At 35.1% G+C, this 15,286-nt stretch overlaps 2 protein-coding genes across 2 annotated transcripts in view; both read right to left on the bottom strand.

Annotated features, from left to right (window-relative positions):
* The window catches only part of N4BP2L1 (NEDD4 binding protein 2 like 1), a 120,310-nt gene extending 108,780 nt beyond the window's left edge, over positions 1 to 11,530 (bottom strand). Inside the window, exon 1 of the mRNA XM_069080337.1 lies at positions 10,764 to 11,530. Within this exon, the coding sequence (XP_068936438.1) occupies positions 10,764 to 10,808 (45 nt within the window). The 5' untranslated portion in view covers positions 10,809 to 11,530. The remainder of the gene's footprint in view (positions 1 to 10,763) is intronic.
* Positions 1 to 15,286, bottom strand: part of LOC138155237 (uncharacterized) — a 75,530-nt gene that overhangs the window by 49,903 nt on the left and 10,341 nt on the right. The window contains exons 3-6 of the mRNA XM_069080341.1: positions 12,627 to 12,751; positions 10,118 to 10,206; positions 9,694 to 9,770; positions 2,699 to 2,833 (exon numbers count right to left, since the gene is read on the bottom strand). Of these exons, the coding sequence (XP_068936442.1) occupies positions 2,699 to 2,833; positions 9,694 to 9,770; positions 10,118 to 10,206; positions 12,627 to 12,751 (426 nt within the window). The remainder of the gene's footprint in view (positions 1 to 2,698; positions 2,834 to 9,693; positions 9,771 to 10,117; positions 10,207 to 12,626; positions 12,752 to 15,286) is intronic.

A 15,286-nucleotide genomic window follows, 5' to 3' on the forward strand; every position in this document is an offset into this window, starting at 1 on the left:
GTTCAGGCAGGGAGTGCTGGGAGATAATATACAATATTGTTTAATTAAAAATAAATATAATTAACTTCTGCTGATGGGGGGGTGAGGAAGAGGAGGGGAATGACCACAAAGATCCCATTAATACAACCTAAAAAATTTCTTATTTATAATGTAACTATTTCATTGTTAGGTGAAGTAAAATTTTAATTTGGAAACCTAAGGAAAAGGGATCACTTATTTATCCTTTTCTAATGTTACTATTCAGAAAGTTAGAAGGAAAGCCATGATTAATCAGAATAATTTTTTTGTTTTTACCAAAAACGTACTTCAACCCTTGTTACTAAAAATTTTCTTTAAAAAATATTCCCTTTTAGGTCTTACTATATATGGTCTAATTAAGGTAATTAAATCTTTATTTGATGCTTCAGAATTTCTGAACAATCATTTTGGAGTATCACAGATATAAAGACTGGAAGATTAGGGATACAGATTATAGGAAAGTGGGCTGAATCAATAGTAATCACAAGACATACCCTATGACCTTGTTTTCCTGTTACTTGCCTCTTGCTCCTAAAAGTAAGTGTGGATTACTATATTCCATTTCCTAAGAGAAACTCTGAAAGGGAAAGGAGCAAAATAATAATAATAATAATAATGATGATGATGATGATGTTTTATTCCCTGCAGAAACTCAAACTCACTTTTATTGATTCCAGTATGTGACAGTATACTTCAGAAATATGGTAGTTTGGGAATAAGATTATAAGTACTCTTCAGAGAAAAAAGAAAATAGGGAACATGAGTTAGCATATGCCTGTATTTTTATATATGCAGATACACAGATACGTGCTCAACAAGAACAAGAGTGAGGTAACACTCATTCAAAACTAAACATGGCACTGAGCTGTACAGATGTGTAAACCCTGAGGTAACTCCCCTAGAGCCTGCTTGAATATTGCACTTAGTTTTAAATTCTACAATGCAAGAGTGATGAAGAGAAAGAGGAATGAATTGAGAGGTAAGTTTAAGAGAACAGCAAAATACTGAGAAGCAGCAGGAAAAAAAGATGCAAAAATTGACAGTGTTGGATTTAGAAAAAAGGCTTTACGGATATAGTCAGTTATTAATTGGTAATGGATGTTATATAATATGACATACTTATAACATATGAAGGGGAATTATAAATGTACATCAAGTCCTCTATAAAGCCCTACTGTTTCATTGGGTGATCCTGGGCACTTAATGACTATTATGCAAGAGGAACACAAGCTCTGATGGGTCCTTTCTAGTACCCTGCAACAGTTTATTTGCACTACTGATCAAGGATGAAGCTAGCTAAGTTGGAAAGGGCTTCTTACCATGAAGTTGGTCACTACGTAATAAATAGTTCTGACCACAGCAACTCATAAGCCATCTGCTTTGGCAAAGAAGGTTAGTAATTGCATGGATGCACACCTTGAACACCAGTAAATCACACGCTTCTTTCGAAAAGTTTTCCAGCTAGTTAAACTGTTACACATTGGAAGGGAATAATAATGAAGGAGTTTTCTGGAGACCTTTAAGAATAGAAAAGATCCAGGGCAATTGTACAGAATAAGTAGCAAGGGCAACTGGAACCAAGAGACCAAAAGCTGGGTTTGAATCTTCTCTCGTTTGAAGCTTTGTGCTATGTGGACAAAACTGTTCACTTCCCTGGGGCTCAGTTTTCTCAAGAATGAAATTTAAAAGCTGTACTAAATGATCCCTATAGTGTGTATAAAGGGGCAGTAAATAGGGATGGAAACATAGTGTTGTCAGATTATAAAGAGCCTCAATGCTTAGTCTGAATTTATTCACATCCTAAGCTTAGCACAGTATACGGTACATAGGAAACACTTTATAAATGCCTTTTCACTTATCTGTTAATTCATTCTAGCTCTGTAAATGATTATTTGACTTTGCCTAAAAAGGGATGGATTATATTAACTTAGAGTGTTATTTTACAATTTTAATTGATTGAATTCTAATTCGACATAAAAACTGTTGCTCAGGAAATATAAGGTGCTCTGTATTAAGAAAAAAAGTGGCAAAAGCAAAATACCCTACTGCAAAATTTTATTATAATCAATTCTAAGGGACTATTCATTTATTTTTAAAATTAAAATCTATTGGTTGGAGTTTAGAAATGTTTAAGTGTATATATTTGTAGAAACAATATTTTACCCATATAAAGAAATGAGTACCATATAAAATATTATAATACACTGTAACAAGTTAGCTATGTTTTGCATATGCCAAGTTGTTTGTGGGGAAGGATAGTCAAAATTTTATCTATAACCAATTTTTACAATAACCTTATTAAAAACTGCTCAATGGTTTCTACTTTGGACATCAAAATTATTTTAAGATTCAACTGAAGTAAAGAATTCTGTTTCACACCACACTATTCAGATGTTTTGCTAAAACCAAAATTAGTACAATAAAAATTATTAAAAATAATGTACAATTTATACACTACTTTTTATTTACATTTTAAAATTTAAACAGTTTTCTGGGAACAAACTCTGTGAGGTAATGATGGTTCTTTTTTATTAGACTTGAACCTATTTAAAAACCTCCAGCAAGTTTCAATGCTTGTTTTTTAAGGGGAAGTCACAAGCTCATTTTAGTTGAAAGCAGACTGATTATTAGTTATTTTGCAACATCAAAGTGATTCCATGAGTCTACACAGCCTCCCCACCTCTGTCTTCGAAGTCTCTCAGACCTTCTATGTGGTGGTTCCACTGAATTCATTACAATAGAGATGGACATTTTATACTCATAATGATCCAACATCTGTGCAATCTTTTCACGAGACACCCCATGTTTATTCCTCCTATAAAAAAGAAAAATGTTTGTAATTTTTAAAAATACAGTTTATGTTTACATATTAAAGACTAGCAGAATACCAGGTGTTAGGTTTTTGTATTTTAAAAACTGACATTAAATAAGACAGCTCATCTACATACACTTTAGATGCAATAATAGTTAAAACCGTACAGCAATTCACAGGAAAAATTTAATTATCATTGAAATCTATCTGCAGTTTATGAAATGCCAATTTAAAAACTGAACATTATTAGGAATCACATGATTTGAAACATTAATTAAAATCTTTCATCCACTGGATAGGAACAAAAATCTTACTATTTTAACTCTAAACCTATAACAGTCCTTTGTAAATAAACTGTATATTAAATTGTTTTGCTGACAATTTAGTAATCTGAAAATTTTTATTTTAAAAGCAAAATCAATAGTTTTCCCCTCATTGTATTTAAGTTAAACAAACTAAAAACTTCTCTTTAAGACTGAATTATTTTAAAAGATTCATTCAAAGATTAGAAACCAGAAATTCTGTAGCTTTATATAATCACTTAATCACTACATGGTTAGGACCATCATTTTATTTTCTCATGCCTAACAGGAAGGCAAACTGTCCTAATAATATCAGAAGAATGTAATATGGCTCTAATATTTTAAAAGTGTTGAATTATTAATTATTATATATCATTAATTATTATATTAGAAAAATAAATTTATTGGAATGCTAATGGTCACTTTAATAATTCAATATTTTAAAAAACAAACAGTTGAGGAAAAATTAGTCTGAAGAAAATATGGGAGGAAATCCAGCTAAAACAGATTATCTCCTAAATATTTTTTGAATCTCAAAGAATGATAACAAATAGAAAAGATGGAACAGATCTGCTGATGTTTTTACTTAGACCTATTTTGAAAGACAGTTATACTACCATACTTAAGACTTTACCAGCTCTGAGCAGAAGCCATCTCTTAGTTGTATTTAAGAAGATGAAATCAGGAAAGGCTAGAATGAGTAAATACAGAAAGAAGTCCATGCTAGAGCAGACAAGCACTCAAGGATCAATTCTTAGAATATCTCAAGGAAAGGAAGATTTCAAGTGATCACAGAGAGCACTATTAATAAAAAACAAACAAGTAGATATCAACAACTACTGACCCCTTTCTCACTTCTAAAAAAATTCATATTAAACTCTTCTCTCCATGAATCAACATCCTCAATTGACACTTGAAAAAACAAGCAAATTGTGCTAATTTTTTTTTACAACAAACCACATCTTCACACTCACCTGAAGGAAAAGTGTGAAAATCTAAGATCCCTCTGGTACTTATTTAGAATAAAAGGATTCAGAATCAGAAGGTATATTAGAGATAATTTATTTACAGATAAGAAGATCAGGGGGGAAAGATGATGTAATTTACCAGATGGTCACTCAGTTTCAAAGCAGTATTATTTACTGATTTTTAGAAAAGTCTCAGAAGAGCAAAATATAGCCTTGAAGCTTCTCTTCATGTCTAACTACAGAAATCACTTTAACAATCCCCTGAGTTAATACAACAAATGTACTATAAAGCAGGGATTCATTTAGGACATCTGCCCATGATACAGAGGCCCTACTGTACACCAAGTAAAAACAAAAAGATGTCTTGTGTCTTTTATATATAACTCTATTTGTACACACTGTCTCCCCAGAAAGACTATAAACTCAACAGGTAACACCATTTTCTCCATTATCATTGCCATCATCACCGCTGCCACTACCACCACCTTCATTCATAAGCATTTATTAAGTGTCAGGCACTGTGCTAGACACTAGGACACAAAGAAACGCAAAAACAGTGTCTTCCCTCATGGAGATTACGTACTAATGAGGGAGACAATACGCTACTGTGGATATGGAATATATAGATAGTAAATGAGAAGGAATCTCAGAGAGATGACGCTTATTGGGAGATAAGGATGAAGAATGTGGAAAGTGAGTTTTGAACCAAGTCTTGAAAGAAGCCAGAGAATCTAGGAGGTAGAGATGAGGAAATAGCATTCCAGGCACAGGGTAGAGCCAGTGTGTCAGTGAAAAGGCTCTGAATTGAAAGTGAAGAGAGTCTGGGTATTTTCTGAGGGGAAGGCAGATGGGGGAATCAGGAAACTTCATTCAGGAGGTGACAGGTGAGTTGAAATTTGATAGAAATAAGGAATTCTAAGGATAAGGATTACTGGGAAAGGGACAACAAATTTAGCAACTAAAGACCATTAGTAATTTTGGAGAGAGCAGTTTCAGTTCAATAAGGTCACAAGTCAGACTTCAAAGAACTAAAAAATGAGCAAGAGGAGAAAAAAAGCAAGAAAAGCTACAGGATAGTTTGATAGCTTAAGGGAATGATAGGAGCAGGGAAGGTTTTTTAAGGATGGGGGAGACAAAAATCTGGTATTTCTCATCTTCCCCATCTCTAAGTTAAGGCATTCACTATTCTTACATTATCCTCCCAATTTTCTGTTATGCCTCATTCTTAGAAATATTAATTATGGGAGCAGTGTCAAATGAGGGCAGTGTCATATGACTGGAACTATCCACATCCTTGGTCTGAAATCCATTCATGCTCCCTGTCTTTACCAGGATCACTCAGTACTAATAAGGCCAAGTTGTCCTATCTCTATTCTATCTCCTCACCCCAGTCTGGATGCTAACTTCCCTTGAGGTGAATGGAATCTCTCTATACTGGGATGAGATGCAATCCTTAGGAGATACAGCCTTCTCGGAAAAGGTGATCTCCTCATATGCAAGTATCTGTAGATAAAACCCATTACAAAGCCCTGTCTCTTACCACAGACATATACTTCCCTGCTCCCAATGTGCATGTTCTTTAGTGCCACCTAATCCTTTTCCTTTTTGGGGTGAGACTCTCCCTTTTTACTCTCCCCCCATCCCACTTCCTTCCCTTGTCTTTATCTTTTTCCCATACAGTACCTCACTCTTATTGTTGAAAGTCTAAATAATTATCCTTTATTCACTTATGGATTTGGTAGGAGTGTATCTTCAGTTCCCCTTTTTTATTCCCCCTCTGCCCCTTTATATAACTTCCCACTATTACCACTACCACAAGTAGAATCTGACTCACTTATGGGGCATCACTGAGGTTTTAATTCTTGGAATGTTACTATAACTCGGCTCTTCACTTCCCGATTTTTTAAGTTCCCTTTAAATATCTAATTTCTTGGGTTCTTTTTAACCCGATAATCCTTCAGTTGAATCTCTTTTTAAAAAACCCCAACAACCTATAAACAAGACAATACTGATTTTGTTATTTGTTTCTGCTTAACTACCTGTGTGACCTTGAGCAAGTAATGTAATGTACTTTGGTCTGTTTCCTCATGTGTAATATGAAGATGTCTGAGTGGCCTTTGAGGTCCCCTTTACATCTTTGATACTATGATCTACTCTTGACAATTATACATATATATCCTTCTTATATTTCTCCTGGTTAGAGTTTGCAAGTCAAATATTCAGCTCATATATGAGTTCTGTGGTTTTCTGCATCAATAACTCAGATGCCTCTCTTTTGTTGTCCATTCCTCCCTCCCCCTCCACAGATAACAAGGCTAAGCAATTCAGACTTTCTATGAATAAATAACCCTTTACCCCCACCTCTCTTAATGACCTCATCAACTCCAATGGGTTTAACTGTCTTCTTATACAGGACAACTCCCAAGTCTATATATCCACCTTCTGCCTCTTCCTTAAACCACTAACAACCTTTTGGGCATTTCAGCCTGATGTCCCAGAGACATGTGAAACTCAACACGTCCAACACAATCAGTATCAAAGAATCACAGATTCTTATTCTTCCATCTTGGACCTGTGGAGACCTGCTGGAAACAGGACTTCTAGAACAGCAAAATATCTGGAAGATTGTGTGGTCCAAGGCCATTTTTGCTGGCTACAAGAGAGGCCTATGAAACCAGAGGGAACATATGGCTCTTCTGAAAATTGAAGGCATCTATGCATGGGATGAAACTGAATTCTATTTGGGAAAGAGATGTCCTTATGTACACAAAGCCAAAAAACAACACAGTAACTCCTGGTAAGAAACCAAACAGAACAAGAGTTATCTGGGGAAAATTACTCAGGCCCATGGTAATAGTGGAATGGTTCGAGCCAAGTTCAGGAGCAATTTTCCTGCCAAAGCCATTGGATACTCTATCCCTCAAGGATCTAGAATGAAAACTGATTAAATAAAATTACACATTTTTTCAAATGTAAAAAAAAAAAAAATCACAGATTTAGAGCTGGAAAGGACCTTGTAGGACATTTATTCTAACCCTTCAATTCAGAGATGAGTAACTAAAGTCAGAAGAGGTTAAGTAATTTTCTCAAGGTCATACATGTAATGAGAAACTCTAAGTCTAGCACACTTTCCACTATACCACTCTGCCTTCATCATCTTCCTCCTTCTATTACCCCTCTACAAAATTTCTATATTTCTTTCAAAGGCAATACCTTTTTTTCCCCCAGTCTTGCAGGTTTGTAACTTCATCATTAGCCTCCGCTCTCTGCAGGCCCCTCACTCTGTACATCCAATCAGCTGACAAATTTTGCCATTTCTACCAGGACAATACCGCTTGAAATCTGATACTCTTCTCTTTCCTCATATAGATATCACTTGGACTATTTCAGCAGCTTCCTAACTGGTCTTCTTGACTTAAATTTCTCTCCTCTCCAATCTATCCTCCACACAGATGACAAAATAATATTGCTTAAACACACACCTGACCATTTTATTTTTCCACTTAACTCCACTGGTTCCCTATGGCCTCTAAGATAAAATATAAACTCCTATGTTTAGCTTTAAATGTTCTTCACAACAGTGCCCCCATCTAGCTCTGCAGTTTAAGCTTACATTACTCTCCTTTCCCTCTATAGCCTAGTCAAACTGTCTCACATCTGCCCTGGCTCTCCCACATGCCTACAATGTCCTCTCCTTGGTTCTGCCTGTGGATGGAGCTCAAGTACTGCCTTCACATGAAGGTTTTCCTGATTTTTCAAACTGCTACTGCACTCCCTAACTTTAGAGTTATTCAGTATGTATTTTTTATTTATTTTGTGCTTATTCTGTACATATTTACTTCTCCTTCTCTTCTTCCCCTAAATAAAACATAAGCTCTTTGAGAAAAAGAGTAATGTCATCTTTGGTCTTTGCATTTCCATCAACAAGCACATAATAGATGCACAATAAAGGATTGCTGATTGATTACTGACATTATAACTGGCAGATAATTTCTATTTCTGAGGTTTTCGCATTGCAGAGACTTGCAGAAAACCATTCCTCCATCTTGCTAATCACATGATACTGCAAACTCCTTTTAATGATCCCAAATTATAGTACATAAATATGTTGCTATAAAAGTTCACCTCTTTAATGCCAATATTTTTCTAATAGTGTACTATGACTGTGAATCATATAGCATCAAGATCTGAGAATAATCTAAATCATAAGTAACCCAAAAAGCAAAAGACATATTTGTGGAAGAAAATCTGTCAAAAATCTGTTCGACCAAAAAAAGAAGATAAAACCAGTCACATAACAAAAAATAAAATATGAATGATGGACAACCCAAGTGATGAAGTGGTATCTTCAAGAACCAAAGGTTCTGATGCATTAGGACTTCTAGGAAAGATTTGTAAGAAAACAAGGAAAAGAATTACAAAGGATGAGAAAGTCTTGTGGGATTGAAAGCCAGACTGGATTTACCAAAGAATGAAAATAAAATTATTCTTCAAACATTGGTAGAAGTTTGTATCCTTTCCTTTACTCTTCACTCTCTTTTGTATGATGACTTACATGACATGTCAAAAAGTACCTGGAAGTATATTCTATGCTTAATTCTTATATTCAAACTTCCTTAACTTTTATTTCATTTTTCCTTGTCACAATATGTTAGGAAAAAAACATAAAGAATTCCTTTAATCTCTACAGACGCTTTGTACAAGAGGCAATGAGAAGACCAAAAAGAAAAAGGAAGACTGATTCTCTGAAAATGTATGAAGTTGAAAGAAACAGGTCTAAAGAAGGAAGTATAAAGGGAAGTCAAGAAGGATACTGGAACAGAGGTGACAGTAGAGTAGAAGTAAAATGCAGAACTGGTGTAGTGAGGCTACTGTGCTCAGAGAGAACAATAAAGGTACTGATTATCTCCAATATCTTAGAATTCACATGAGATAAGCACGAAATTAAAGAAACTAAAGTCAATAAAAGATAGTTAATGCAATCAATGACACGATCCTTTAAAAACTATATTTTAATGTTTAAAAATAAATGTTCCTTGGATACACAAACTGGAATAGGGGAAGAAGGGGAGGACAGACAGGGCTGTTGGTTTGCTTTGCTGTTTTTCCTTTTTTTTTAACCTTTATGAGATGTCTTGCTCAGTAGAGAAAGGGAAGGAATATATTAAAATAAGAGTGGCTTAAAAAAGGGTATAAATAAAATCAAAATGTAATGAGAAAAAGTCAAAGTTCCATTTCAATTAAAAGGACAAATATGATATAATTGTCACTTAAGAGAACTCTATCATTAATATTCTGCATAAAGCAATTTAAGAGAGGCAGCAAGATATAATAGGTATCTAAACTAAATCTGAAGATCCTAATTCTAATCCCATTTATTAGTTTGTGACTCTGGGTAAATCATTAAATCTGAAATATAATACTTCCTGTTACAATGCTTCCTGTTCTGCCTACTTCAGAAATTAGTTGGTAGTATTAAGGGATAATATATGTAACAGTTCTTTCTAAATTGTACAGTTCAATATAAAATATTATTGCTGATCGACTTAGCAGTATAAAAATACTCATATGAGAAATTAAAGTATTTTCTTACTTTTCTAATTCATCAGGATCAAATTTCCACCATGTTTCAGGTTCATGGAACTCCACTCGGTATCCTTTGCCTATAGCCTACAAAAAAATCAGGTTAAAAAAAAGCAAAGTTAGATTTCCTAAAGTAAGAAAAAGTTGTAGCACTGAACACTATAAATTTCACATTTTTTACCCTTAATACATTAGAATTTTTTTCTTTGTTTTAGTTTAACAATTTATTTCAATTGTTAAATTAATTCTGACATCATAAACTTTGGTAAAGCATACTTTCACCTACATGAGGGTCAGCATATACAATTTTAAAATAACCTTTTCTGAAATAGGAAGGTATATAAAGATAAAGCTTCCAAATTTTTAGTACTTTTGAATAAAAGTACAAAGAGAAAACAATGATCAGATCAAAATTTTCTATGACTCATATTTACCATTTCCACATAAGGTTTCATTTCCCAAGCTTGGGTATTAGTGTTATCTATTATAACTGGAGATCTTCCCTGATCAATAGCTTTCTTTGCTGAAAGAAAAAGCAAATTTCAATAAAAACACTTCAGAAACACAAAGCAAATATGCACAACAAAATTAAATGGTAAAAAGTGATCATTTTACTAAAAGTTTCTTGAAAAGAGAATGTTTCTTTGTAAATCAGGCAGAACTGAATTTACTCTGACTAGCTTGCTTGCTACAGCTTTGCACTTAGAATTTGTGAATCAGGTTACTTCTATAGTAGCTTAAAACTTCAAGGCCCAATCTAGAGATCAGAACAATATAAATGGCTGCAGTACCTCTCTCTGCCCCTTTTCTCTTCTGATGCCACTACTTTGGTTTCCCTCATCACCTCACATCTGCAATAACCTAATAGTTGTTCTGCCTGCCAAGTTTCTCCCCATTTGAGTCAACCCTCAACACAGCCACCCAACTGATTTTTCTAAAGCACAGTTAAGCCTATATCACTGCCCTACTCAATTACTCCCCATCACATATAAGATCAAACTTAAAATCTTGTTTGGCATTCAAAGGTCTTCATAAGTTAGCCACCTCTCCCTCCACGCCTTTACTGTACACATTCCTTACCTTCTCCCCATGTACTCTGTGATCCAGTGATACTGGCCTTGTCATTCCTCAAATAAAAAACTCCACTCATGACTTTAGATATTTTCACTGGTGGTTGCCTTGCCCATGCATGTAATGCTCTCCCTCCTCATCTCTACCTCCTGGCTTCCTAACTTCTATTGGGAGTCTTTCCCAATCCCTCTTAATTTTAGTGCCTTCCCTCTGTTATTGTCTATGTACCCTGTATACAGCTAGTTTGTTCTGTTATCTACATGTTGTCTCCCCCATTAAACTGTGAACTCCTTGAGGGCAAGATCTTTTTCCTTTTTTTGTATCCCAATCATTTAGCATAGTGCCTGGCACACAGTAGGTCCTTAAGACTGTAAACTCAAGAATCATTCACTCCTTAGATGATCTTTAAATCCTTTGTTCCTATCAACTTACTGTGCACTGTTAATCAGATGATCATAATGCCTTCCTAATAGTTCTAAAGGGAAGGGGATAAGGAAGGGTAGTTTTAGAGATAAGTCAGAAGTAGGAAGGACAGATCCAAATGTGATACTACAGCACTGGGCTTTTGGCAGTCAAAGACCAACATGAAAACACAGGTAGTGGGGGAGGCAGAGGTGTTTAGGAAAGGAAACAAAGCAGCCAGAAGAAAACACAAAAAGTGCCAGACTCACTTTGTCTATCATCTCATTTGGACCTCATAACAGGTGGGGAACCTGTGGCCTCAAGGTGACATGTGGCCTTCTAGGTCCTCAAGTGTGGCCCTTTGACTGAATCCAAACTTCACAGAACAAATCATAAGGGGTTTTATTCTGTGAAGTTTGGATTTAGTGAAAGGGCTGCACTTGGTCACACGTGGCCTTGAGGCAGCAGGTTCCCCACCCCTGGCCTACAGTAAAGTTTTACAGGTATTATTATACCCATTTTACAGAACAGGGAGCAAAAACTGAAAGAGGTTTAGTGTTTTCATTAGGGCCATGGAACTAGAAAGTGCCCTAGGTGGGCCCTGAACATTCATTCATTTATTTTTAGTTTTCAGCATTCATTTCCACAAGATTTTGAGTTATAAATTTTCTCCCCATCTCTCCCCTATCCCCCACCCCAAGATTGCAAGCACAGTGAATATCCCTTCCCCCAATCTGGTCTCTCTTATATCCCCCTTATTTTCTTTTAGAACAAGATGGATTTCTATACCCCATTGTCTATATATCTTATTTCCCGGACCCTGAATATTCTGACTTCAAATATAACACTCTGATCAAGTATGTAAATAAGGCTGCTTAGTCTGAGGAATAAAAGACTCTGGAGAACAGGCATGGGGGGGGGGGGGGGGGGCCGCACAGGAGGAGACAGAAAACTATACAGAATAACTATTTCCTAGCATCTGAAGTACTATCACATAGAAGGTTCAGGCTTGTCTGGCTTGAGCCCAGAGGGCAGAAGTAATGGGTGGAAGTTGCAGAAAGACTGATTTTTAGTTGGATACAAGGAAAAATTTTCTAACAAAGATATCTAAAAGAAGAAAGGGATCCTCAGGAGGCAGTAAATTCCCCTTCACAATATGATTTCAAGCAAAAGCTGGATGACCATTTCTGGTCAATGCTACAGAAAGGACTCCTGTTCAGAAATGGGTTATTAAGGGGATTTGTTCTTTGAAGTTTGGTTTCAGTCAAAGGGTTGCACTTGAGGACCTAGAGGACCACATGTGGCCTAGAGGCCGCAGGTTCCCCATCCCTAAGTTAGACTAAATGACTAGAGATTCCCTTCAACTCTGAAAATCTATATGCTGGCATCTTGATGCTGATTTGAGTAGGTTCACAGAGGCCTGTTTTATTTATTAAAAAACCTGAGAGATGTCATCTAATGTTATCACACCTCTGCTCTGGTTCCAGTCATGGGCATCGCCAAGTTGTCTAACATTATATGTATACCCATTTCGATGCCGAAAATAATCATCCGTGCTGAAGACGATGCCACCACGATTCTGACCAAGCAGAACACTGTCAATAAGAGCAAAGAAATTATGTTACAGAAATATCTACATAACTATAAATTTAAAAAAAAACCCTTAAAAGCATGTTAGCTGTACTTCATAATTAAAATAATACTGTAATTAGGCAATCCAGTTCTGGGTATACTAGCCCTTCAAAGATAACATTATCTGACCAATGTCAAAATCCAAGATAGTTTTAAATGTCTGCAACTTTTTAAGCTCTTTACAAGTTAGACAAAACTCTTTCTTTCCCCTGGCTTTTTTTTTAGAGAGGAATGAATACACACACACACATTTTATGGAACTACAATGCATTACATATATCTCTGCCTTAGAAATTACTATAATGTAATCTTTCTAGTTAACTAAAAATTATCAACTATTCTATAATTCAATGATGCCCCCAGGAGTTCTTGGATTGAGTTAGGGTTGTCCTACCCCACAATGAATGTTCACAAATCACATGATTCTCTATTTTTTTCTTTCTTTGTTGTCAGCTGTCACATTTTGCTACTGCCACAAAGTCTACTTAAGAGTTTTCATACTGCTTTAAACATGTTGTTGGCTTTAACAAAACAATTTGTCAGGGAAAATCATATTTTCAAGCCTATTAAGCCAGTAACCTTACACACACACATACCACTAACAGCCTGACACCTTGAATTTATCTTTAATGTCTTTAGTAGCTACATAATTAATGCACCTTCAACAAACTAGTAATTTGAAAATGAGCACTGTGGAGGTATTTATCCTGAAAAATTCCATATTTGGCTCAAGGCAACAATGACTAACAATTAAACAATATCATTGAGGATAATTTAAGGTTTATAGATTGTGGCATAAAATATCTGAACCTCTAAAATGGTACAGAATTTTTAAATGAAATTCAGCTGGCAGTGAAGGAGGAATTAAATGAATTTAGCTAAGTAGTAAGAAAGGACCTTATTTAACAATATACCCAGAATTCCAAAGTTCCAAATAGAGAACATACCAGGCTTTTACATATTCGATGGCAGAAAAAGGAGAATCACTGAAAAGTGACAGGATACAGTGAATTCCCTAAAAAATTTGGTAGGCTAGCAAAGTAGCAAACCTCATCACCACCAACATAAACACTATCAACAATAAAATATAAGGATGCTACATTTGTTAACACAATACAACAACTAATTTAAATAACTCTCAAAACAGACATTTCAATGTGAAACAGACTCTGCCTTTGGTTTTTTTCCTCCCCAAAGTTCAAGAAATTGTCATCCTTCCAAAACTTAATTCAAAAAGCAGAAGATACTAATCTGCCCACACTGCATTTGAAAAATCTGCAACTTTCTTTCATAGGGCTTTTGAAAACTTCAAAAAGAAAATGTAATAAATAGCAAGAGGTTTTAAAATCAAATTTTAGGTGTCTGAGAAACCTAGACTACATTTCATTTTACCTTACTGCATACTCCCTTTCATAATGCTGTTTAGTATTTTCATATGTTTATGACAAAATATCCTATAATTTATTTGAAGGTCTGTTGCTTTTATGTCATTTAACTTGCCCTCACAGCATTTACTACTGTCCTCAAACAGGGGTTATTTAATAAATGCTGCTGACAAACAATAAAAGCTAGAAATGTTATTTTATCTTACCAACTCTATCATATCCTCCCTATAAACAGTGTCTTTTTATAGAAATAATGCATAGTCAAAACTTAATATTTTGGGGGTCTTAGGTTATTTTTTCCATCAGGGTGTGGAATAAACATGCTTAGGTACCATTTAAAAATTTCTTGAATTAAAAATCTCCAAATTATGGAGCATTTTTGGACTTGAGAAAAATATACTGAAAAATGAATTTTTGATATTTCAATAAATATTTGAAAGATGAATATCAAAATAAATACCTTAAGCAAAAATAACTGAAGTAAGAACTTCAATTAGACATTAAAAGCACTTATGAAAAATACTTGAAGCAATACTCTTTAAGAAAAAAACTTTTCAAAGTTCTTTTAGTCAGATGCTGTCAGAAGTCCTGGACGCATATCCAAATACCAAAATGAGTAACAAATTTAGTAACACTCTGAATAAGCCTAATTAATAAAAGAAATAATTAGGAATGAGTACAGTGACAACGTGGACTATTGTTTTAAAAATATATTCCCTGGGGGCAGCCAGGTAGCACAGCGAGTAAGAGCACTGGCTCCACTGTTGAGATGATCTGGGGATCGAATCTGGACTCAAGACACTTGGCACCCACCCAGAAACACCTGGCCGTGTAACCTTGAGCAAGTTACTTAACCCCAATTGCTTAGGGGTGGCCAGGTGGCTCAGCAAGTAAGAATACCAGCTCCAGTGTTGGGATGACCTGGATCAAATCCGGGCCCAGATACTTAGTACCACACCCAGAAATAATAACTGGCCGTGTAACCTTGAGCAAGTTACTTAACCCCGATTGCTTTAAAAAAAAAAAAAAAAATATATATATATATATATATATACATACACACACACACACACATACATATATATATATATATATATATATATATATATATAT

This window comes from Petaurus breviceps, unplaced genomic scaffold (genome assembly GCF_028583685.1).
Source record: "Petaurus breviceps papuanus isolate PSGF00001 unplaced genomic scaffold, PetGlider_PUasm1.0 91133, whole genome shotgun sequence".
NCBI classification, from domain to species: domain Eukaryota; kingdom Metazoa; phylum Chordata; class Mammalia; order Diprotodontia; family Petauridae; genus Petaurus; species Petaurus breviceps.